The 25,581-nt window shown below is 47.1% G+C and overlaps 1 protein-coding gene across 3 annotated transcripts in view; it reads left to right on the top strand.

Moving 5' to 3' along the window:
- The window catches only part of LOC144480545 (cadherin-18), a 680,005-nt gene that overhangs the window by 630,143 nt on the left and 24,281 nt on the right, over window positions 1-25,581 (top strand). For all 3 annotated transcript variants that reach the window (XM_078200126.1, XM_078200134.1, XM_078200141.1), the window contains 2 exons: window positions 12,372-12,559; window positions 12,659-12,912. In XM_078200126.1, the coding sequence (XP_078056252.1) occupies window positions 12,372-12,559; window positions 12,659-12,912 (442 nt within the window). The remainder of the gene's footprint in view (window positions 1-12,371; window positions 12,560-12,658; window positions 12,913-25,581) is intronic.

The raw sequence follows: 25,581 nt of genomic DNA on the forward strand, positions 1-25,581 counted from the left end.
CCTTTTTTAAAATATTCTGCTTTGACCAGAGTGAATAACCTCACACTTCCTCCCACTGCACTCCATCCACTCGCTATCTTGTTGCCCACTCACTTAACCTTTCTCCAGCCCTTTTGTGTCCTCACAGCTTACATTCTCAGCTTACCCTGTATCACCTGCATTGTGCAAGTCTCTCGAGTCACAAAATTGTCTCAGGAGGATACAATATCTTGGATGGCAATTCCAGTAAAAGGAGATGACTCAACACATCTGCATTAGCAATATCCTTCTCTGCTCTGTACATGATATTGTACTGATAAGCTGACAATATAAGCACCCAGTGCTGTATTCTTACTGAGGCCATGGGAGAAATACATTTCGGCTCACTGAGAAAACTCATCATTGGCTTGTGGTCAGTGCATGCAGTGAATAAACATCCATAGAGGCATTGATGGAATCTTTTCACTGCAAAAATAATAGCTCGACCCTCTTTGTCCAACTGTGAATATCCCTTTTCAGCCAATGTCAGTGTCCTAGATACAAAACCAATGGGTTTTTCAGACCCATCCGCTATTGACTGACAAGGTACTGCCCCCCCAGTGCAGGGCGAGGCATCGCACGACAGGATAGGCTCTGTGTCTGGGTCAGAATGGGCTAGCAGATTAGCCAATTACAGCAGAGCTTTCACATCTTTGAAAGTCTTCTTCTGTGTGGATTCCCACTTCCATTTGGTTTCTTTGCGCGGAAGTAGATACAATGGAGCCAACACTGTTGACATGACTGACAAGAACTTTCCAGAATAATTTGCTAAGCCCAAAACTCACCTGAGCTCCGACATTCCTGAGCTCTGGAGCGTCCTTAATGGCTTGACGCTTCCCCTCCACGGTTGACAAGCCTTGTACAGTGATTCTGTGTTCCAGATACTCTACACTTTGGGCCCGATTTTACCATTTTCATTCGAAGTGTCGAATCTGGGCGTAGTACAGATCCGACTTAGAAATCTGCTTTCAGGCGCCCCCATACGCTCTCAGCCATCTCCAGTCCCATTCGCGCTGTGGGCGGGGCTTAGCACTGCCAGAACGATCGGAGCTCTGAACCGCGCATGTGCAGTTAGAAAAAACATCGGAAAAGCGCGCCCGTCACATCACTGCCGGGCCGGATAATCCCGCACAAGGCCCCATCCCACTTACACTCCGATGGCTGTGTGACACCCCCTCTCTCTCCCCTGTCACTAATCATTGAGACACTCATCCACCACCACCGCCCCGCTCCCACCCCCCCCCCCACCCCCCCACCCACCCCCCCCCCCCCTCCCCAGCAGCACACCTGCAAGTGCTCACTTGCCTCCCCCTCAATGCTAACAAGCAAACTGCATGGAACTTGCTGGAATGCTCTGTCAAACTGTCTGCAGCTGATCTGCCCGAACGAAGGGCAGCTCCATAAGAAACTCCAGAATGGACAGGCAGGCAGTCCAGGACAATGTGCGCACGACCAGCCCCCCGATTTTCTGAGGACGACTTGGGGAGGCTGCTGGATGCAGCAGAGGCGAGGCGGGCCACCCTCTTCCTCCCAGGAGGACGCAGACCCAGGGGGGCTGATGGCCATGAGACCTGGGAGGCAGTCATTGCCTCGGTCAGTGCCAGGGCTCTGGCCCCCCGAACCGTGAGGCAGTGATAGAAAAAAATCAGTGACCTCATCCGTGCAGCAAGGGTGAGTGCTGAACCCCATTCAGCATGCTCCCCCATATCTCCTCCAGATCCTCCCATTCCCAGCACCCTGCATGCTTCCAGCTCCTGACCCCCAAGCACCTCCTTCCTTTCCCCCCAATGAGCCTCACTGTGTTTGCCCTCTAAGGGTCACCACCTGATTCTCTGCATGAGTTACACCACCATTTATTTCATGGTTCCATCTGTCTCCACAGAAGAAGACCGAGCACAACACTCGTGAGAGGGTGAAGACAGGGGGTGGTGAGCCAGACCTCCAGGTCCTCACCCCGTCCGAGGAGCGGGACTGGAGCTCACCAGAGAAGGGGAGACGCGGGCTGTCAGCGACAGCATGGTCGGTCTGCTGTCCAGACGTGAGCTCCTGTCATTCCTACACTCACATTGAGGCAACTTCTTGGAGGCACAGGTTTCGGGTGCAAGAGGTGGAGGAGGAAACATCCGAGGCCTCTGGCATGCGGGGGTTTGCTGGAGGCGAGGACTCAGCTGGCCCCAGGCTACATGCTGGGCCTCTGAGATCTCCCTCAGCTGCTGGAGATGCAGCAACAGAGCCAGGGAATGCAGGAGGGGCTGACGACCACACTGGACCAACTGCGAGGCTGCTGGGAGGAGTCCCAAAGCTTTCAGGTGGAACAGCTATTGCCTGTCATGCGTGCTTCCAATGGCGACACTGCAAGGGTGGCGTCTGCAGTGGAAAGCCTGGAGCAGGGGATCCTCACCATGGGTGGCAGGCTCCAAGCAATGGCTGTGTCACAGTAGGCCAGGGACTGAGCAGGCTTCTTGAGATTCTGCGGCCCATGGCTGAGAGGCTCGAGAGCTTGCAGGAGACCCAGAGGGACAGCACTGAGACACAGCGGGCAATGGCAGCAACCCTTGAGAAGGTGGCCCAGTCTCAGAGGTCCACGGCCAAGGGCTTGCAGACCCTGGCCCAGTCGCAGAGGGCCACGGCTAAGGGCTTGCAGAGTATGGCCCAGTCTCAGAGGGCACTTGCTGCGGCCATTGAGAGATGGCCCGCGACTCAAGTGGCCATCGCGGAGGGGTCGACCACCATGGGTGGGATGCAGGTGGTCCTCCAGGACTGTTAGTGCCAGGTGATGCCGGAGCTTCTGGAGCTCACTGCAGAAGGACCAGTATCCCATGGAGTGACCCAGGGGCCAAAAGAGACCCCAAGGGAGGAGGAAGGGCGTGAGCCCACGCCGTGGCCTTCCAGTCAGGAGACTGTGGCTATGGCAACACCTTCTGACTCCCCCCTTCCTGACACTGGGGCATCTCAGGGGCAGCGGGATGAAGAGGGTGTCATGGAAACATCCCAGACACCTGGAAGCCGGCCAGGGCCCTCAAGGTCCAGGGCCTCCAGAGGACGCCCGCCACGAGTATCACAGGCCCACGGGGCGAGGTCGGCAGCTGGCCCCCTCCACCTCCGAAGTACATTCTGGGGAGTCACTGAGGTGCAGTGTGAGGCAGCGTAAGGTTAGGAAGTTGTAGTTGCACTGAGATGGCACGGGGGTGACGGGCTGCACTGGTTAGAAAGGACGGTCGGCACCTTAGTGTTTTCTTGTCACAAGTATTTGAACACGTTTATTGTAAATAAATGTTTTTTTCTCCACAACCACCTGCGAATAGGTTGTCTCGAATAGGTTCCCTGCCCCATTGAGGATCACCCGATGGATGCCTCATGGTGAGATCAGTTGGGGAGGCCCCTCAATGGAGGGTCACTGAGAAAAGGAAGCCATTGTTCTCTCATAACCCACGAACGATGACCTCCCGTCCCCCAACCCACCCGCCCAAGGGCCCTGTATGGGGGTTTTGGATCCCTTACCCATGAGACAGAACAAAGAACAAAGAACAGTACAGCACAGGAAACAGGCTCTTCGGCCCTCCAAGCCTGTGCCGTTCATTGGTCCAACTAGACCATTCGTTTGTATCCCTCCATTCCCAGGCTGCTCATGTGACTATCCAGGTAAGTCTTAAACGATGTCAGCGTGTCTGCCTCCACCACCCTACTTGGCAGCGCATTCCAGGCCCCCACCACCCTCTGTGTAAAAAATGTCCCTCTGATATCTGAGTTATACCTCGCCTCTCTCACCTTGAGCCCGTGACCCCTCATGATCGTCACCTCCGACCTGGGAAAAAGCTTCCCACTGTTCACCCTATCTATCCCCTTCATAATTTTGTACACCGCTATTAGGTCTCCCCTCATTCGCCGTCTTTCCAGGGAGAACAAGCCCAGTTTACCCAATTTCTCTTCATAGATAAGACCCTCCATACCAGGCAACATCATGGTAAACCTTCTCTGCACTCTCTCTAACGCCTCCACGTCCTTCTGGTAGTGCAGCGACCAGAACTGGACGCAATATTCCAAATGTGGCCTAACCAGCGTTCTATACAGCTGCAACATCAGACTCCAGCTTTTATACTCTATACCCCGTCCTATAAAGGCAAGCATACCATATGCCTTCTTCACCACCTTCTCCACCTGTGCTGCCACCTTCAAGGATTTGTGGACTTGCACACCTAGATCCCTCTGTGTTTCTATACTCTTGATGGCTCTGCCATTTAAAGTATAACTCCCCCCTACATTATTTCTTCCAAAATGCATCACTTGGCATTTATCTGGATTAAATTCCATCTACCATTTCTCCAACCAATTTTCCAGCCTATCTATATCCTGCTGTATTGTCCGACAATGTTCATCGCTATCCGCAAGTCCAGCCATCTTTGTGTCATCCGCAAACTTGCTGATAACACCAGTTACACCTTCTTCCAAATCATTTATATATATATCACAAATTGTTCCACTGGAGCAAGCAGAGAGGGAGTGATTTGTGGCAGGAGTGCTGGTGAGAGACTTATTTATTTATTTATTTATTTATTTACTCAGTGAGTGTGGTTTTTTTGCCTTTATTTTTGTAGCAGTATTTTTCTGAATTTTAAACTGAAAACCAGAAGTGGGCTGCGAGGGAGTCTGGGAAGGGTTTTTTAAGTGCGCGAAGTATAAAAGGTAGGCTGCAGTATACAGCGGGCAGCGTCTGGAGTGGGCAGCAGAGTGAGTGAGAAGCAGAGTGTGAGCTACAAGGGCTTTCGCTCATAGAGCTTCGGAGACAGGGCGAGCAGGGGTGAGTTTTATCATTCTTGTTTACTTTTCTCTGTGTACCTTGGGATAAAGGGGCAAATATGAGTGTGAAGCCAGCGTGTTGTTCCCAGTGTAGGATGTGGGAGGTCCTGAAGGCACCTGGCCTCCCGGACATCCACATCTGTGAGGGGTGTGTCGAGCTGCGGTTCCTGAGGGGTCGTGTTAAGGAGCTGGAACAGCAGCTCAAGGATCTTCGGCTGTTAAGGTAGAATGAGGAGGTGATAGACAAGAGCTATCATCAGGTGGTCACACCAGGGCCACGGGTGGAGGCCAAGTGGGTGACGGGCAGGAAGGGAAAAGCTCAGGTGATAGAGAGCACCCCGGTGGATGTGCCCCTACACAACAAGTACTCCTGCCTGAGTACTGCTGGGGGGGACAGCCCGCCTGGGGGAAGCAGCAGTGGCCGTGTCTCCGGAGTGGAATCCGGTCCTGGAACTCAGAGGGCTAAGGAAAAGAGGAGGAAGGCAGTGTTAATCGGGGACTCGACAGTCAGGGGGACGGACAGGCGTTTTTGCGGAGGCAGACGGGAGTCTCGGATGGTGGTCTGCCTCCCTGGGGCTGGGATCCAGGATGTCGCTGGTCGACTCCCAGAAATCCTGAGCGGGGAGGGAGAGGAGCCAGAGGCAGCGGTACATATTGGTACCGCTGATGTGGGAAGGAAGGGGGAAGGGGTCATGAAAAGAGAATATAGGGAATTAGGGAGACAGCTGAGAAGGAGGGAAGCAAATCTCAGGATTGCTGCCTGTGCCACAGGAGCGTGAGGGCAGGAATGGAGTGAGGTGGAGGATGAATGTGTGGCTGAGGGACTGGTGCAGGGGGCAGGGATTCAGGTTCCTGGACCATTGGGATCTCGTTCGGGGCAGGTGTGACCTGTACACAAAAGACGGGTGGCACTTGAATCCCAGGGGGACCAATATCCTGGCGGGAAGGTTGGCTAAGGCTACTGGGGAGAGTTTTTAAACTAGATATGCTGGGGGGAGGGGATCGAGACGAGGTGACTGGGAGCGAGGAAGTTAGCTCGCAAACAGAGAAGGGTTACAGACGGTGCAAGAGGGAGGATGGACGGGGATAGAGAAGGGGGGAGCTCAGACCAAAGGATTGAAATGTGTTTACTTTAATGCCAGGAGTATAGTGAATAAAGGGGATGAGCTCAGAGCGTGGATCGATGCCTGGAAGTGTGATGTGGTGGCCATTACGGAGACTTGGTTGTTTCAGGGACAGGACTGGATACTCCAGGTGCCGGGATTCAGATGTTTCAGGAAGGACAGGGAGGGAGGCAAGAGAGGGGGTGGAGTGGCACTGCTGATCAGGGATAGTATCACAGCTGTAGAGAAGGTGTATGCTGTGGAGGGATTGTCTACAGAGTCTCTGTGGGTGGAAGTTCGGAGTGGGAAGGGGTCGATCACTTTGCTGGGAGTTTTCTATAGGCCGCCCAATAGTAACAGGGAGGTGGAGGAGCAGATAGGGAAACAGATCCTGGAGAGATGCAGCAATAGCAGAGTTGTTGTGATGGGAGACTTCGATTTCCCAAACATAGATTGGAATATCCCTAGGGTAAGGGGATTGGATGGGGGGGGGGAGTTCATTAGGTGTGTTCAGAAGGGTTTCCTAACACAGCATGTGGACAAGCCTACAAGAGGCGAGGCTGTACTTGATCTGATACTGACCAATGAGCCTGGACAGGTGTCAGATCTCTCAGTGGGAGAGCATCTTGGGGATAGCGATCATAACTCTGTCTCCTTTATGCTTGCTTTGGAAAAAGAGAGGATCAGGCAAGCTAGAAAAGCGTTTGTATGGAGTAAGGGGAAATATGAAGACATAAGGCAGCAAATTAGAGGAGTAAATTGTAAGGAGGTATTCTCGGGGAAATGTACTGAAGAGAGGTGGCAGTTTTTCAAGGAATGTCTGTCCAGAGTTCTACAGGACAATGTTCCGAGCAGACAGGGAGGTGTTGGTAGGTTAAAGGAACCATGGTGCACGAAAGCTGTGCGGGACCTAGTCGAGAAGAAAAGGAAAGCATACAAAAGGTTCAGAGAGCTTGGTGAAGATAGGGATCTAGATGAGTATACGGCTTGTAGGAAGGGACTAAAGAAGGAAAAATAGGAGAGCCAGAAGGGGGTCACGAGAAGGCCTTGGCAGGTAGGATTAAGGAAAACCCTAAGGCGTTCTATAAATATGTGAAGAGTAAAAGGATGAGACGTGAAGCAATAGGGCCTATAAAAGGTGAAGGCGGGAAAGTCTGTACGGAACCAGTCGAAATGGCAGAGGTGCTTAATGAGTATTTTGCCTCGGTTTTCACAGAGGAGAAGGACCTGGGTGGATATACTGCGGGCTTGCGGTGGACTGAAAAGATTGAGTATGTGGACTTTAAGAAAGAGGTTGTGCTGGAATCTTTGAATGGCATCAAGATAGATAAGTCGCCGGGTCCGGATGGGATGTACCCGAGGTTACTGTGGGAGGCGAGGGAAGAGATTGCAGAGCCTCTGGCGATGATCTTTGCGTCGTCGATGGAGATGGGAGAGGTGCCGGAGGATTGGAGGATTGCGGATGTGGTTCCAATTTTCAAGAAGGGGAATAGGAATAGCCCAGGAAATTCCCGACCGGTGAGTCTAACCTCAGTGGTTGGTAAGCTGATGGAGAAGATCCTGAGGGACAAGATTTATGAGCATTTAGAGAGGTTTAGTATGCTCAGAAATACTCAGCATGGCTTTGTCAAAGGCACATCATGCCTTACGAGCCTGGTGGAGTTCTTCGAAAATATGACTAAACACATTGACGAAGGGAAAGCGGTAGATGTGGTTTCTATAGATTTTAGCAAGGCGTTCGATAAGGTCCCCCATGCAAGGCTTCTAGAAAAAGTGAGAGGGCATGGGATCCAAGGGGCTGCTGCCCTGTGGATCCAGAACTGGCTTGCCCAAAGGAGGCAGAGAGTGTGTATAGATGGGTCTTTTTCTAATTGGAGGTCGGTCACCAGTGGTGTGCCCCAGGGATCTGTTCTGGGACCCTTGCTGTTTGTCATTTTCATAAATGACCTGGATGAGGAAGTGGAGGGATGGGTTGGTAAGTTTGCCGACGACACGAAGTTTGGTGGGGTTGTGGATAGTCTGGAGGGATGTCAGAAGTTACAGAGGGACATAGATAGGATGCAAGACTGGGCGGGGAAGTGGCAGATGGACTTCAACCCAGATAAATGCGTAGTGGTCCATTTTGGCAGGTCGAGTGGGATGAAGGAGTACAATATAAAGGGAAAGACTCTTAGTACGGTAGAGGATCAGAAGGACCTTGGGGTCTGGGTCCATAGGACTCTAAAATCGGCCCCGCAGGTGGAGGAGGTGGTTAAGAAGGCGTATGGTGTGCTGGCCTTTATCAATCGAGGGATTGAGTTTAGGAGTCCGGGGATAATGATGGAGCTATATAAGACCCTCGCCAGACCCCACTTGGAGCACTGTGCTCAGTTCTGGTCGCCTCATTACAGGAAGGATGTGGAAAAGATTGAAAGGGTGCAGAGGAGATTTACAAGGATGTTGCCTGGATTGAGTGGCATGCCTTATGAGGATAGGCTGAGGGAGCTTGGTCTTTTCTCCTTGGAGAGACGTAGGATGAGAGGAGACATAATAGAGACAATACACATCTTTTTAGCCTGTCTTGATGCTCTCTCCACTCACATTGTTTTGTTTCTTAAAGACTTGATTAGTTGTAAGTATTCGCATTCAACCATTATTCATGTAAATTGAGTCTGTGTCTTTATATGCTCTGTTTGTGAACAGAATTCCCACTCACCTGAAGAAGGGGCTTAGAGCTCCGAAAGCTTGTGTGGCTTTTGCTACCAAATAAACCTGTTGGACTTTAACCTGGTGTTGTTAAACTTCTTACTGTGTTTACCCCAGTCCAACGCCGGCATCTCCACATTATGTTTCTAAATAGCAGAGGTCCTATTACAGCGCCCTGCGGATCACCACCGGCCACAGACCTCCAGCTGGAAAAAGACCCTTCGACTGCTACCCTCTGTCTCCTGTGGTCAAGCCAGTTCTCTACCCATCTAGCCACCTCTCCTTGTATCCCATGAGCCTTAACCTTCTGAACCAACCTGCCATGTGGTACTTTGTCAAATGCCTGACTGAAATCCATGTAGACGACATCCACGGCCCTTCCTTCGTCAACCATTTTTGGCACTTCCTCAAAAAACTCCACCAAATTTTACAGGCACGACCTCCCTCTTATGAAACCATGCTGTCTGTCACTAATGGGCGTGTCATCTTCACCCTCCTGCCTGGAAAAAATATCGCGAGCAGTGTGCCCAGGCCCACCACTCTGGTGTGACAATGTGCAGGATAAATGGAAGGCATTTTTTGGGGGTGGAGGGGAATGGAACCCACAATCACCATCCCCTAGTGACTGAACCGCCTGGTTATCAGAGCCTTCCTACCCACCCTTTCATGCCTCAGCTGAGATGCCAGCCCTGTACCACCTGGCAGGTGTTCCACGGTGCTCTCATCCTCCTCTTCCTCCTCCTCCCCTTCCTCCTCCTCCTGCTGGTCATCCTCTCCAGTGACGGCCGGCTGGTCATTCTCCACGTACTCTTTCTCCTCCAAGAGGTCACCTTGCTGCAGAGCCAGATGGTGCAGGGCACAGCGCACCACCACTATGCGGGAGGAGATCAGGGGGCTGTACTGGAGGGCCGCTCCGGATCGGTCCAGGCACCGGAACCGCATCTAGAGGAGCCCAATGCACCTCTCCACTGTCGAGCAAGTGGCTACATGGGCCTCATTATAACGGGTCTCCGCCTCAGTCACAGGCCTCCGCACAGGCATCATCAGCCATGTCCGAAGCGGGTAACCCATATCACCCAGGAGCCACCCCGCAGCCTGGGCCCCTCCTCAAATGCTTGCGGGATGTCCGTCCTCCTGACAATGAAGCTGTCGTGCACGCTGCCTGGGTGTCTGGTGCAGACGTGCATGATGGTCATATTGTGGTCACACACGATTTGTACATTCAGGGAGTGGATCCCCTTCCTATTGACAAATTGTTGTGGATTCTGTAGGGGGGCCCTGAGGGCGACATGGGTGCAGTCGACCGCCCCCTGCACATTCAGCATCCCCGCAATTGCAGCGAACCCGCAGCCCGGCTTCCTGATGGGCCGGGTCCAGGTTGAATTTGATGTCCTGTCCAGCCCGGGCAGACAGAGCTTCAGTGACCTGCTTGACACAGGTGTGCACTGAAGACTGGGAGATGCCACAGACATCTCCGCTCGGGCTCTGGGAAGTGCCAGTCGCATAGAAGTTCAGAGCAGCCGTCAATCTGACAGCCCCTGAGAGTGGGTGCCCCCCCGCCACCTGCCTCTACAGGTTGCACAGGTGTCGCACGGTATCCTTTCAGAGTCGGAGACGTCGGCGGCACACGGTGTCCGACATCTCCTCGAAGGGCACTCGTGCACGGAGCTGCCAGGGTCTCTGCTCCCTCCTTCTCCGCAGCACCCACTCTGGGTGAATGGCGGCCACCTCCTGCCTCTGATGGTCGTCTCCCTCCGGTCCTGCAAGTGGTACAGCCCGGGCCTCCTGGGCCCGCAGTTCTTCCTCCATGTCCTCCTCCTCAACTCCAGCAGCAACCAGAAGAACAGCAAGATCGATTGGTCGCATTGCAAAAGGCATCTCGTCACTCTGAAAGGAGGGGTGGGGTTGGGGGGGGGGGGGGGCGGGAGGCGGGGGGGAGTGGATTGGGGGAGGTGGAGATGAATAAATGTTGGAGTCATGCAACGCTGCTTGCCCCTAGCACACCGACAATCACAGCTCCCCTCATATCCCCCAATCCCCCCAGCCCCATGCTCCACACAGTCACAGCCCCTGGTAACGTTGAGAAGCTGCAGCAGTGCGATCTGCAAGGGCTTTGTGCACATCCTTCAGCCTGAAGTGAGCTGCGGTGCTGGGACCCAGCAGCGCTGCAGGACCCGAGGTCAGTGCTGAGACCCGGGTCCGTGCTGCCAGACAGACATCGGAGATCGTGCACAGCAACAGCCCCCCCGCCCCCCCACACACTCGCAGAGCCGCCACCGACCCAGGACAGCAAAATGGCCGCAACAACAGGACACCCATGAGTAGCAGAGAGCTTTCGGACGCCATGCACCTACCTCCTCGCCAACCCTCACTGAGGAAGCGCCTGATTCAGACTTTTATTCAGCAGGTCCCTAAAAGTGTGGTTCCGGATTGGTAAACGCGGCGGTAAAGGGGAAAATGCTGATAGAGTTGGGCGGGCAGTTCATTAATTCAATTTAAATGCATGCAAATGCATTTAAATCATCAGTGCGCCCGATTTGGGTGCGGAACGGATCCCCGCCATTCATGGGTCTCGGTAAAGTGGCGATCTGTGCGGACGTGGGTGCAGATCGCGATAAAGGCCTCACACCCGACTTTACCGTGATTTCACGCCCAAAACCAGGCGCAAATTGTTGGTAAAATCGGGCCCTTTGTGTCTGGAAAATGCACTTTTAAATGAAAACATTTTAAAAACTTGATCCAGATTGCTGAGATGCTCCTCCTCAGCCTTTCCCGTAATTAAGATTTCATAGAGTTGACTGCAACCTGAGGAATGCCTTGCAACAGGCTGCAGACTAGAGAATACACCAAAATCCAAACGATTGTACCTGAACAACCCTTTACATGTATTGACGACCATGTACTGCTTTGGATCTTCCTTCAGCGAGAGTTGTTGATGTGCCTGGCTCATGTCCAGGTTTGAAAATGTCTTGTCTCCCGCAAGAGTTGAAAACAAATCTTTCACCTGAGGTAATGGATAAGCATCTAACTTGGAAACCTGGTTAATGGTGAGCTTGTAGTCACCGTATTTGCGCACCTTGCCATCATTTTTAAAGACAGGAATGATCAGAGCTGACCAATAAGAAAACTGAATAGACTCAATGGTGTTGCTAACTTCTGATAAATAAAGTCCATCGATTAGAGTCCTGATGTAAGCGACTTGCTGTGTGCAGCCTCCTGCTGCCACACTGAACATTGAAAAGCTTTGTTTTCTGTTCACTTGCTATTTTCTCCTTGTCTCAGAAAGTTGTGACAACTTAAGACCATAAATAAGGATAGTCAAATGTGTTGTTTAAAGAATGATTGTCTTTATATAAATAAACAACAGAGTTTAACAATAACAGTAACTCAGCAGAACATTAATCACAGTAATAACTATGAAAATAGGAGCACTGGTAAAACAGGTTTTGTTTTCAGAACATCCTCTTGCAGCCTGCCAAACTCTCCTAAACCCGCACATGATCAGAATCCTCCACAGATGCCAGTGAGACAATTCCATAGGAGAAACTTCGCATAAGAGCATTCTGTATTCAAAATTACTCTTTGTAACACACACTTTTTAATCTATTTGCATAGCCAACTCTCCCCTTATATCTATGTAACTGTCTTCTTCACATGCACTTAATTTACTGGCAGTTTGGTATTCATGATTATTCATTGACAGGGATTATCTTTATGTTGTGCTCAACAATCAATATTTCAAATATCCCTCCCTCTATTTATTCACAGAACACTACCAGCTGTATGTACCAGAGTCAGCTGCTGTGGGCACAGCTGTCGGTAAGATTAAGGCAACAGATCCTGACATTGGATTGAATGCAGATATGAAATACAATATCATTGATGGAGATGGTCTGGGCACTTTCACCATTTCCACAGACAAAGATACCAGGGAAGGAGTTATTATTCTAAAGAAGGTGATGATTTTTTTTTATCTTTGTAAAATTGAAATGTATGATCTTGTGTTGTCCATTGGATCATCAACGAGTAACGTACCTCTGCGAACTGTCCCTCAGCCACTAAACTATGAAAAGAAGAAGGTATTGACAATAAAAATAGAAGGAGAAAACACTCACATTGATCCTCGCTTTTGGAAGTTGGGTCCATTCAAGGACACTGCGAATCTGAAGATTATTATCGGAGATGTGGACGAACCTCCTGTGTTCTCATTGCCCTTTTATGTAATGGATGTTCAAGAAAATACAAAGTTAGGAACTGTGGTTGGAACAGTAACAGCGCAAGACCCTGACAATGCCAAAAATCTCATCAGGTAAGACCTTTCTGCATTTAATTCAAGGCTTACTAATGTTAGTGACCCATCATACGCTTATACTTTAACTTTATTGATCAATAAATGATCCTAACATTCAAAACAAAAGCTAACAACAATCACAAAATTTCCTGGTGCTTTCTATATTAAGTTTGCATTGGAGGCACACAGTTCATTTTAAGTTATTCTATTTGAAGCTTATGGTCTCCATTTTTCAATAAGAAATTTGCAAGTTTCCTGAATAGAGCAAGATTGAAATCGACTTCAAAGGCAGAGTTCATTTTCTGGGAAACTGCAGTATAGTGTAACGTTCCACCTGAATGAGAGGAGAAAAATATCATCAGCCGATTTGTACTGTTGTGAAGTTCATCGTCCAGACTGTCAGATGGAGAGAGGTGCAGTGAAGAGGAGGGTAAGACTGGGAAATAGCATCTGGTTAGCTTAATATAATGAGATTCAGCATTTTTAAAAATGCATCAAGCATTCATTAATAGTTCTGACTTGTTGCCAGAATGCTTCGGAATAATGATTTTTGTAATATTACCACAGCATACCTGAAACAAAAAGCCAATATTAACTACGTTGAATTGAGAAACGTTAAAGGCTTCAAAAGATTATGGGGCAGGTGACAGCGGTCTTCGCTAAGTTAATGAGTAGAGCACATCACTGCTGCCCTTGCAAACATTGTAGAACTTTCCAAAATTGCATAAAAATAAAGATTTCTTCCATCAGATCAATACATTTGTGTTTTTTGGAATGACAGAAGTTTTCCATTTGGGAATACCTGGCTGTGTCACACCGGCTGAATGTGTTTAGTTTGTACAGAGGATTCTGCTTATTATGTGTTCACCACTGTCGATGATGTGAAGAAGATGCTTCGATTTTGCCCTTTGTTGGAAGCTCTGTTCCCTGGTTACCAACCCCATTGCTCTTCCCAGCAACCTTTTCAGGCTGAACCAGACTCTTCGCACCCTTCGTGTCATATTTTAACCAAGATGAGCTTCCGAGCATATCACTGCACCATTACTAATCTCATCTAGTTGAACATCCATAACAACACCTAGCCAGGTCTCTGTCTCAGCTGATCTGTTCCTGAAACCGTCACTGATGCCATTTTAAACTCTGAACTTGATTATTGCGACGCAATCCCAGCTGCTCTCCCACATTTAAATCTCAGTGAACTGTGGTCATCTAACAGTGTGTGGTCCATGCCCTAAGTCACAGCAAGTCCCATATACCTAGTAGCTCAGTGCGCACTGACTTTAGGTGGTTCATGGTCAAACAAAGTCTTCATTTTACAATCTTCACTTTTGCTTTCAAATCCCTCCAGATCCTTGTCCCTCCCAATCTCTGTCAACTCCACTAACCCCAAAGCCTGCAAGATATCTGTCCTCCTCTAATTCTGACATTCTCTAAGGGAAGGCAGTTGCGTAGTGGTATGCCACTGGATTGGTAATCCAGTGACCCAGGATAATGCTCTCGGGACACAGGTTCAAATCTCACCACAGCAGATGTTGAGATTTGAATTCAATAAAAATATGGAATTGAAAGTCTAATGATGACGATGAAACCATTGTTGATTGTTGTTAAAAACCCATCTGGTCCATTAATACCCATTTAGGGAAGGAAATCTGGGCGGGCAGTTCATTAATTCAATTTAAATGCATGCAAATGCATTTAAATTGTCGTTGCGCCCGATTTGGGCGTGGAACGGATCCCCGCCATTCGTGGGTCTCGGTAAAGTGGCGATCTGTGCGGACGTGGGTGCAGATCGCGATAAAGGCCTCGCACCCGACTTTACCATCCGTATCTGGCCTGGCCAACATGTGACTCCAGAGCCGCGACAATGTGGTTGACTCTTAAATGCCTCAGGAATGGACAATAAATGAAATGTCCACATCCCATGAATGAATAAATAAAAATCCTTAAACATCCCCATTTTAAATTTCTTCACTGTTGGTGACCGTATCTTTAGTTATCTTGCTCCAACATTCTGGAATTCCCTCCTTAAACCTTTCTAACTCTCTACTTTCTATCCTTCTTTGAAATGCTCCTTAAAAACTGCCTCTTTGACAAGCTGCTGGCCATCTGCCCCGAATATCTCCTTATATAGAGCCAAATGCAGCGGGATGCCTGTCCTGTGAAGCAGCTTGAGATGTTTTATTGCATTAATGGTGCTACATAAATGCAGGTGGTTGTTATTATTCAATCTATGACCTGCAGATTAGTAGAATAATGGCATACATAAACATGTCAGTTTTTTACTTCAATATCTTTGTATTAATACTTAGAATACTCATGCTGCCTTGACCGATGAATTAATGTATTTCAGGGAAATAGCCAAGATTTAGGAGTTGATTAGTTTTAAATTCAAAGCATGTTTGGAGATAACAGGAGCGACTGTTTTCCAACAACCTTGGAATCAATACAGTATCTGGCACCAAGTAGCTGGAGTAAAGTTTGTAAATTTTTTATTCAGAAATAAATCTTGGTAATATTCGATGGTTAAACACACGAGATTTTGAGAAGTTACAAACAATTTACCTTTAGCCTTCCCAAAAAAATGATTTTTCTTTCCTTGCATCAAGTTAAAGGGCAAGGTCATTTTTCAATTTGCTTTCACTGAGAGAATATTTTACCAGCCGAAGAAAATGTCAATTCACATCCATCATTTTAATTTCAGTCTTTAATTAAACTACGAGAATAAAGGAGGTCTGAGTGAGGTAGTGAATTAATGCAGGGCCCTCCACCCCAGGACAGGAACTTGGTCCAGGTCAGATGATAGTGATTGTGAGTTTGGAAGGTGCTGTTGAAGGAGTCTTGATGAATTCCTGCAGTGCAGCTTGTAAATGGTACACACAGCTGCCACTGTGTGTCAGTGGTGGAGGGAGTGAATGTTTGTGGAAGGGGTAACAGTCAAGTGTGGCTGCTTTGTCCTGGATGGTGTCAATCTTCAGAAGTGTTGTTGGAACTGCGCCCATCCAGGCGAGTGGGGAGCATTCAATCACACTCCTGACTTGTGCCTTGTAGATGGTGTATAGGCTTTGGGGAGTCAGGAGGTGAGTTACTCGCCGCAGTATTCCTAACCTCTGGCCTGCTCTTGTAGCTACTGTGTTTATGTGGCAAATCCAGTTGAGTTTCTGGTCAATGGTAACCCCAAGGATGTTGACAGTGGGGGATTCAGTGACGGTTACACCATTGAATGTCAAGGAGCGGTGGTTAGAGTGTCTCTTATTGGTGATGGTCATTGCCTGGCATTTGTGTGGCTTCGTTTAAGACTTACCTGGATAGTTTAAGACTTACCTGGATAGTCACATGAGCAGTCTGGGAATGGAGGGATACAAATGAATCGTCTAGTTGGACTAATGAGCGGCACAGACTTGGAGGGCCGAAGGGCCTGTTTTCTGTGCTGTACTCTTCTTTGTTCTTTGTGAATGTTATTTGCCACTTGTCAGCCCAAGCTTGGATATTGTCCAGATCTTGGTGCATTTCCATAGGGACTGCTTCAGTATCTGAGGAGTCACAAATGGTGCTTTAGCCATTTCTCCTTGAAAATTAATTTTTCAAGGGCATAGGACTGTGATTGTATGTTAAAATGCTCTCCCATCTATTTCTGGTTGAATCGCTGGACACCCGTTTGAAGGAAGGGTAATGCCATTGAACCCCAAGGGATGATGCTTAGATCCTCTCTTGTTGGAGATGGACATTGACTGGCACTTGTGTGATGCAATTATTACTTGCCATTTGTCAGCCCAAGCCTGGATATTGTCCAGTTCTTGTTGCATTTGGACATGGACTGCACCAGTATGTGAGAAGTTGTGAATGTTGCTGAACATTGTTCAGTCATTGGAGAACATCCCACTTCTGACCTTACAATGGAGAGAAGGTCATTGCTGAAGCCGCTGAAGATGGTTGGGCCTGAGACATTACCTGAGGAACTCCTGCAGTGATGTCCTGGGAGTTGAATGATTGACTTCCAATAACTACAAACATCTTCCTTTGTGCCAGGCATGACTCCAACCAGTGGAGAGTTTTCCCCTGAATCTCATTGGCTTTGGTTTTTCAGGGCTCCTTGAGGCCACACTCAGTCAAATGCTGCCTTAATGTCAAGGGCAGTCACTCCCATCTCACCTCTGACACTGAATGAAACCTATCTCTGCTTTGTGGGAAATTAATTTTGGTGATGTATTGGTTGATGCAGAGAGAGCAAACCAGCAGGGTAATAGGTTCGTGAACTAAACTGGGTTCTCCTGAGGTGAGACAAAGCTTGTTTCTTTTCCTGCTGTGCTGAAGGAACATTACTCTGCAGTGGACTCTGCAATTACCTATTGCTGAAAATGTATGCTAAAAGTGCCAAAGTATTCTCCAACACTGACAAATCTCTCACTTTTGATGGTGCCATTGGGAAGTATAAATGAGAAAAACAAGACAAAGACTGCAAAAGTCAACACAAATTTCACAAACTTTATTAGAATAAAATACTGCAGATGCTGTAAATACGCTATAAAAACAGAAGATGCTGGCGATATTCAGAAAGCCTGGCACCGTCTGTAGAAAAGAAACAGAATTAATGGATTTAACATAAAAGAGGCAGTGCTGCCACCAACCAGAAGGTCTGGAGTAAGCCCGTCTCAGCTTATGGGAAAGACGTGACTCTATTTGACGTGGTTCAGGAAAGTAGTTGACTGAAGCATTGGGTGGTATTTTCCCGTCCCGCCCTCCACGGGAATCATAGCGGGCGGGGGGACGGACCACAGAAAGGTCTGTTGACCTTGGGTGGGATTTTCCGGTTTTGGGGCAAGACAGAAAATCCCGTCCTTGGTGTCAGCCCCTTTGAGAAAGATTGTCCCACTCCCAAAATCTGCCAACCAATCAGAAGGGAGATGTGATTTAAATTTAATCAGTGCTATTTGTTTTTGCTGAGTGAGGCAACATAAAGAACGTAGCATGTTGCCCTATCGCACTGAACAACTCCAATCTCATTGACACTAATACACTCCAGAAAAACAATGCAGGCCTCAGTTGTTTGCACAGCTGCCTGCTCCAAAAGCCTTTTGGCAGCTTAGATTCAAGAGTCTAAAATCTTACGAAGCAAAATCAATATATATCCAGAGGAGAAATAAGACCCTATAATCCTGGATGAAGTTACACATCCCAGCATTCTACAAATAATTCCCATTGGAATTAGATAATGTCAGAATCCCGTAAGGTATTCAATCGGTTAATGTTGAACCTTAGTAATCTGGAAGGTTGCAGAACCATTGCTCCATCTATGTTCATTCAAACAATCTCAGCTAAGGCCGTCAGTTTCTCAGTTTGCGTTGATTGGTAACATTCGGACTAAATCCACCCTTCCCACCCAGACTGACCCCACATCCAGCACCAAACCCCCGAGTGATTCCATAACCCAGAACTGATGAAACTCAGAGAACTGAAACATTAACTCTGTACCGCTCCTGCAACCACTGCCAGACCCGCTGAGTACTTCCTAAATCTTCTGTTTTCATTTCAGATTTCCAGCATCCATTTGCCTTTTTTGTACTCGGGGCTCGGGAGAAATTCCTTGGCTGCAGAGAGTGGCCAGAATGTGGAACTTGCTACCACAGGGAGTGATTGCAGACACTGCAAAAATGTACTTGGATAATCACAGTAGGGAGAAAGGAATCTAGGAGGTATCGATGAGAAAGGGTGGGAGAAGAGTCAACCGCACATGAATCTGTTAGACAAACTGACCTCGTTCTGTGCTGTGAATCTGACAAAATATGGAGTAAAAACAGAAAATGCTGGAAAATCTCAGCAGGTCTGACAGCATCTGTGGGAAGAGAATAGAGTCAACATTTCAAGTAAAGGGTCATCCAGCCTCGAAACATTGGCTCTATTCTCTCTCCAAAGATGCTGTCAGACCTGCTGAGATTTTCCAGCATTTTCTGTTTTAGTTTCAGATTCCAGCATCTGCAGTATCTTGCTTTTGTCTTGGGTCTGGGGCAGCCTCTTTTTTGAATTCATTTGTGGGACATGGGCGTCACTGGCTGGTCAGCATTTATTGTCCATCCCTAGTTGCCCAAGGGCAGTTGAGAGTCAACCACATTGCTGTGGCTCTGGAGTCACATGTAGGCCAGACCAGGGAAGGACAGATAAATCCCCAGGACCGGACAGGGTATTCCCACAGACCTTGAGGGAAGCTAGTGTTGAACTTGCAGGGGCCCTGGCAGACATATTTAAAATGTCAGTATTCACGGGGGTGGGGCCGGATGATTGGAGGGTGGCTCATGTTGTTCCGTTGTTTAAAAAAGGTTCCAAAAGAAATCCGGGAAATTATAGGCCAGTAAGTTTGATGTCGGTGGTGGGCAAGTTATTGGAAGGTGTGATAAGGGATAGGATCTACAAATATTTGGATAGACAGGGACTTATTAGGGAGAGTCAACATGGCTTTGTGCGTGGTAGGTCATGTTTGACCAATCTATTAGAGTTTTTCGAGGAGGTTACCAGGAAAGTGGATGAAGGGAAGGCGGTGGATGTTGTCTACCTGGATTTCAGCAAGGCCTTTGACAACGTCCCTCATGGGAAGTTAGTTAGGAAGGTTCAGTCGCTAGGTATACATGGGGAGGTAGTAAATTGGATTAGACACTGGCTCAATGGAAGAAGCCAGAGAGTGGTTGTGGAGGATTGCTTCTCTGAGTGGAGGCCTGTGACTAGTGGTGTGCTGTAGGGATCGGTGTTGGGTCCATTGTTGTTTGTCATCTATACCAATGATCTGGATGATAATGTGGTCAATTGGATCAGCAAGTTTGCTGATGATACAAAGATTGGAGGTGTAGTGGACAGTGAGGAAGGTTTTCAAAGTTTGCAGAGAGATTTGGACCAACTAGAAAAATGGGCTGAAAAATGGCAAATGGAATTTAACGCAGACAAGTGTGAGATATTGCACTTTGGAAGGACAAACCAAAGTAGAACCTGCAGGGTAAATGGTAGGACTCTGAGGAGTGCAGTTGAACAGAGGGATCTGGGAATACAGGTACAGAATTCCCTAAAAGTGACGTCACAGGTGGATAGGGTCGTAAAGAGTGCCTTTGGTACATTGGCCTTTATAAATCAGAGTATCGAGTGTAAAATTTGGAGTGTTATGGTAGGGTTATATAAGGCATTGGTAAGGCCGAATTTGGAGTATTGTGTACAGTTTTGGTCACCTACTTACAGGAAGGATGTAAATAAGGTTGAAAGAGTGCAGAGAAGGTTCACAAGGATGTTGCCAGCATTTGAGAAGCTGAGTTATAGAGAGAGATTGAATAGGTTGGGACTTTATTCCCTGGAGCGTAGAAGATTGAGGGGAGATTTGATAGAGGTGTATAAGATTTTGATGGGTATAGATAGAGTGAATGCAAGCAGGCTTTTTCCGCTGAGGCTAGGGGAGAAACAAATGAGAGGGCATGGGTTAAGGGTGAAAGGAGAAAAGTTTAAAGGGAATATTAGGGGGGGCTTCTTCACGCAGAGAGTGGTGGGAGTGTGGAATGAGCTGCCGGATAAAGTGGTAAATGCGGGGTCACTTTTAACATTTAAGAAAAACTTGGATGGGTTCATGGATGAGAGGGGTGTGGAGGGATATGGTCCAAGTGCAGGTCAGTGGGACTAGGCAAAAAATGGTTCAGCACTGACAAGAAGGGCCAAAAGGCCTGTTTCTGAGCTGTAATTTTCTATGGTTCTATGGTTCTATTTCCTTCCCTAAAGGACATTGGTGAACCTGTGGAGAGAGAAAAACAGAGTTAACGTTTTGAGTCCGTTGACTCTTCTTCAGATAAATATTAAACAATAAGAACATTAAGTAATTCAAGGCTGATACCCTCCCTAAGGAAAAGCCGGAAATTTGGGATAGAGTCAAGGGGCAGAGTCATCAGCAGTTGGAGTCCTATGCTGCTGGAGTGGAATACCAGAAATGTTAGGTCCTGAATGTTCTAGAATAAAAATGGATGTAAATCACAATGTGATGTGAACCCGAATGGGTTGAGAATGTTAAATCTGTAAGTGAATACATCTTAAAACTGACTCCCACGCTGATGTTACCCTTGAAGAATGATTGCTTAATTTCGGAGAAGACTCCTCAAGAGTGAAAGTGAGTGGTCTACTGCGTTTGATGTTAGAAGAGCGGGGGGGGGGGGGGGGGGGGGTAGATTAATGTCTTGTACACTTATTATAGATGTTGCTAGACAGAATTTAAATTCCACTGAGATGTGAAGTATGATCCAAGAATTACCTGAGGCAATATTGCTTTTAGTTTAAATGTTCAAATTATTATCTGCTTCTGGTGAATATCTTTGGAATTATATTTTCTATGTAACAATATTATATAATAGAGACTAGAGGTCATTCCAAAGGAGCTTCCCCACTCATGATAATTGAAGTGCAACCCATTCTTTACACTTAATGCTTTAGGCTGTGTTTTTATAAGTGTCATCCAGACAACAGACACATTGAAACAATGTGGAGAATGTAACTCAATTTAATTGCACTTTGATTGGTGAGTCAAGCTCTTTTTCAGCTTAGCTGTATCTGTTTTCCACTCAGCCAAATCCTTCACTTTAATTTCAAATAAAGTAAGTTTGTTTTGAAGCTAATAAAGTATGTCCATGGTAGAGAGAGGGGGAACTGATTAATGAGGCAAGAAAGAAATGGAAAAGATCAAAAGGCATTGATGCTTCAGCAAACGAATTAAATAAACTTTTGAAAGACTGCAGAGCAAGAACTAATTACCTATGAACATATGAATCAGGAGGAGGCCACTCGGCCCCTCAAGCCTGATCTATCATTCAAGAAGATTGTGGCTGATCTGATTGTGGCCTTAACTCAACTCCATGTTCCCACCTTTCACCTCTTGGTAATCAAGAATCAATCTCGTTCTGCCTCAAAAATATTCAAAGACTCTGCTTCCACTGCCTTGTGAGGAAGAATAAAAAGTCTCACAACACCAGGTTAAAGTCCAGCAGGTTTATTTGTAATCACAAGCTTTCGGAGTGCTGCTCCTTCATCAGATGAGTAGATCTCACTCACCTGATGAAGGAGCAGCACTCTGAAAGCTCGTGCTTCCAAATAAACCTGTTGGACTTTAACCTGGTGTTGTGAGACTTCTTACTGCAGGAAGAGAGTTCTAAAAACTCACGACCCTCTGAGAGAAAACATTCTCCTCATCTCTGTCTTAAGTGGGTGACCCACTTATTTTTAAACGGTGACACATAGTTCTCAATTCTCCTACAACAGGAAATATCCTCTTTGCATCCACCTTGTCAATATCCCTATGTTTCAGTCAAGTTGCCTCTTACTCTTCTAAACTCCAGTGAATATACAAGCCGAGCCAGTCCAACCTTTGCTCATAAGGCAACCCACCCAGTCCAGGTATTAGATTAGTTAACTTTCTCTAAACTGCTTCAAATGCATTTACATCTTTCCTGAAATAAGGTGACCAATACTGTACACAGTCTCTCCAATGTCCTGTACCATTGAAGTGTAACCTCCCTACTTATATAATCAATTCCCCTCACAGTAAATGACTACATTCTATTAGCTTTCCGAATTGTTTGCTGTACCTGCATACTTGGACACTGGATCCATCTGAATCTCAGAGCTTTGCAATCTCTCACCATTTAGATAATAAGCTTCTTTTTTACTTTTCCTGCCAAAACGGACAGTTTTACATTTTCCTACATTATGCTCCATTTCCCAGAACTTTGCCCACTAACAACTTACCTATAATAAACCCAAAATATTGTGGTTGCTGGAATCTGAAATAAAAAGCAGAAAATGCTGGAAAATCTCAGCAAGTCTGACAGCATTCGTGGAGAGAGAATAGAGCCAACGTTTCGAGTTTGACCCTTTGTCAGAGCAGAACAACAAATCTATATCTTTTTGTGGTCTCCTGATGTCCTCCTCACATCTTATAATCTTAGCTATATTTGTGTCATTAGCAAATTCAGGAACCGTATCTTTGTTACTTAGAGTCATGGAATCATAGAGGTTTACAGCATGGAAACAGACTCTTCGGCCCAACTTGTCCATGCCGCCCTTTTTTTTAAACCCCTAAGCTAGTCCCAGTTGCCCGAGTTTGGCCCATATCCCTCTGTACTGTCTCAATGCTTTTTAAAAGATAAAATTGTACCCGCCTCTACTCCTACCTCTGGCAGCTTGTTACAGACACTCACCACCCTCTGTGTGAAAAAATTGCCCCTCTGGACACTTTTGTATCTCTCCCTTCTCACCTTAAACCTATGCCCTCTAGTTTTAGACTCCCAAGTACTTCATCCAAATAATTTATAGAAATTGTAAAAATTGAGGCCCCAGCACTGATCCCCGTGCCATACTACTCATCACTTACTGCCAACTACAAATATCTATTTATACCTACTCTCTGTTTCATGTTAGCTGGTCTGTCTTCTATCCATGCCAATAGATTACCCCCTATGTTATGAGCTTTTAACCTCTATGTGGCACATTATCAATCTGAAGTTCAGAACATCCACTGGTTCCCCTTTATCACAGCATATGTTACTTCTTCAAAGAACTCCAATAAATTGGTTAACTGCCCCTGACCATCTGAGGTTGCTCGGATTTTCAATCAGATGGTTTAATGGTTGACCATACACATTTTCATCCGTCCAATGGATTTATTTTATACCCACCACTCTTGTCCAATCAGACTTTCACTCTGAATGAATCCATGGATGTCTCTGAATTGTTTATTGTTTGATTGTTGTTGCCTCTCTCACCCCTGGTCTCTATCATATTCCTTTTCATTGCAAACTTTCTTACCTTTATTTCATTGATACAACAGTGACCCTCGGAATTTGCTTTCCTTTTCCCTTTAAGCTCCAAATGTATTGGCCGGAACTTTACGGTTGTTCACGCTGATGGAGTCTCCTGATCCCGCCAACAGCGCATCCCCTCCGTGGGTTTCCCGGCAATGTGAGGTTGAGCCAATGGGAAATCTCATTGACAGCAGCAGGACCAGAAGATCTTGCCACTGGCCAATGGTCTGCCACCTCCCGCCATGGGAAAGTTGCCATGAGGAGGCCAGGGAATCCCACGCAAAATTTTAAACCCACCTTTATTCTCCCTACATCCTCAGTCTCATTCACTCTTTCTCTGAACCTCTCATCAGTATAACTCTTACCTTTCTTAATCTGTGTGACAGAGGACACACCTTTTTAATGTTGGAGTTTTGAATCAAATCATTACCTTATGATCTGTCTCCTCTTTTCTTTATTTGTCAGTTTTGGCTCCATGGGAGCATTCTTGCCTTTAAGTCAGAAACGTTTTGCAATCCAGTTTCACTCCAAAGGCTTGAGCCCAGAAACTGGGCTGACAATTCACTGTGGTACTAAAGGAGTGCTGCACTGTTGGAAATGGTGGCTGAAATTGTACCCCCCCTCCCCCGCCACCGCCCCCCCCCACCACCCCCCCCCGGCCCCCCACTGGAATCGGAGCGGGTGAGGGGCAGACTTACGGCTTTGGGACGCCTGCTGTTTTTGAGATGAGACATTAATCCAGTGGGTCCCATCTGCCCTCTCAGGTGGACATAAGTGATCCCACAACATAGAACATAGAACATAGAACAGTGCAGTACAGAACAGGCCCTTCGGCCCACGATGTTGTGCCGAGCTTTGTCTGAAACCCAGATCAAGCTATTTCCTCCCTATCATCCCGAAGTACTCCATGTGCCTATCCAATAGCTTCTTAAATGTTCCTAAAGTTTCTGACTCCACTATCCCTGCAGGCAGTCCATTCCACACCCCAACCAGTCTCTGAGTAAAAAACCTACCTCGGACATCCTTCCTATATCTCCCACCATGAACCCTATAGTTATGCCCCCTAGTTACCGCTCCATTCACCCGAGGAAATAACACAACACTAGAACAAAGGATCATCTCCAGTGTCATGGTCAATATTTATGCCTCAATTAACATCATTAAAACAGATAATCTAACCGTTACCACATGCAGGTACTTCCTGTATGCAAACTGGCTAGGTTTTCTCCACAGGCATTTCATTGGCTATAAAACATGTTGGTCAGTCCTGGGGCTATGACAGTAGCTGTAGTGATACAAGCCTTTCTTTCATTTTTCTTTCCAATCTTAGTTCCTGAATAAAAAATAGTGAACTTTTCCATTCAGTCATATTGTTCATATTATTGGAAAGGTGCTTAACATAAATACATTTCTCAAAGTGATAAACAACTCACTGTAAAAGGGAAAGATGCTTAAAACAGATGGTTGTTCAACTAAGAGCAGAAGGGCATATTTCAATGTAATTAATAATTCAGGTTCAGTCTAATTCAAACAAATACATTTATTTATTGCTCCTCATTTTATTGCTATTTTGCACGTAGCTGTACCTTTTTGTAAATAACAAAGAACAAGGAACAGTACAGCACAGTAACAGGCCCTTCGGCCCACCAAGCCTGTGCCGATCATGATGTCCTATCTCGACCAACCGCCTATTCCCCATCTGTTCATGTGTCTATCCAGATAAGTCTTAAATGTCACTAATGTGTCTGCCTCAACCACCTCACTTGGCAGTACATTCCAGGCCCCCACCACCCTCTGTGTAAAAAACTTCCCCCGCACATCTCCACTGAACCTTCCCCCTTACCTTGAACTTGTGCCCCCTTGTGATTGTCATTTCTGC

The sequence above is a fragment of the Mustelus asterias genome, chromosome 2 (assembly GCF_964213995.1).
Source record: "Mustelus asterias chromosome 2, sMusAst1.hap1.1, whole genome shotgun sequence".
Classification (NCBI taxonomy): domain Eukaryota; kingdom Metazoa; phylum Chordata; class Chondrichthyes; order Carcharhiniformes; family Triakidae; genus Mustelus; species Mustelus asterias.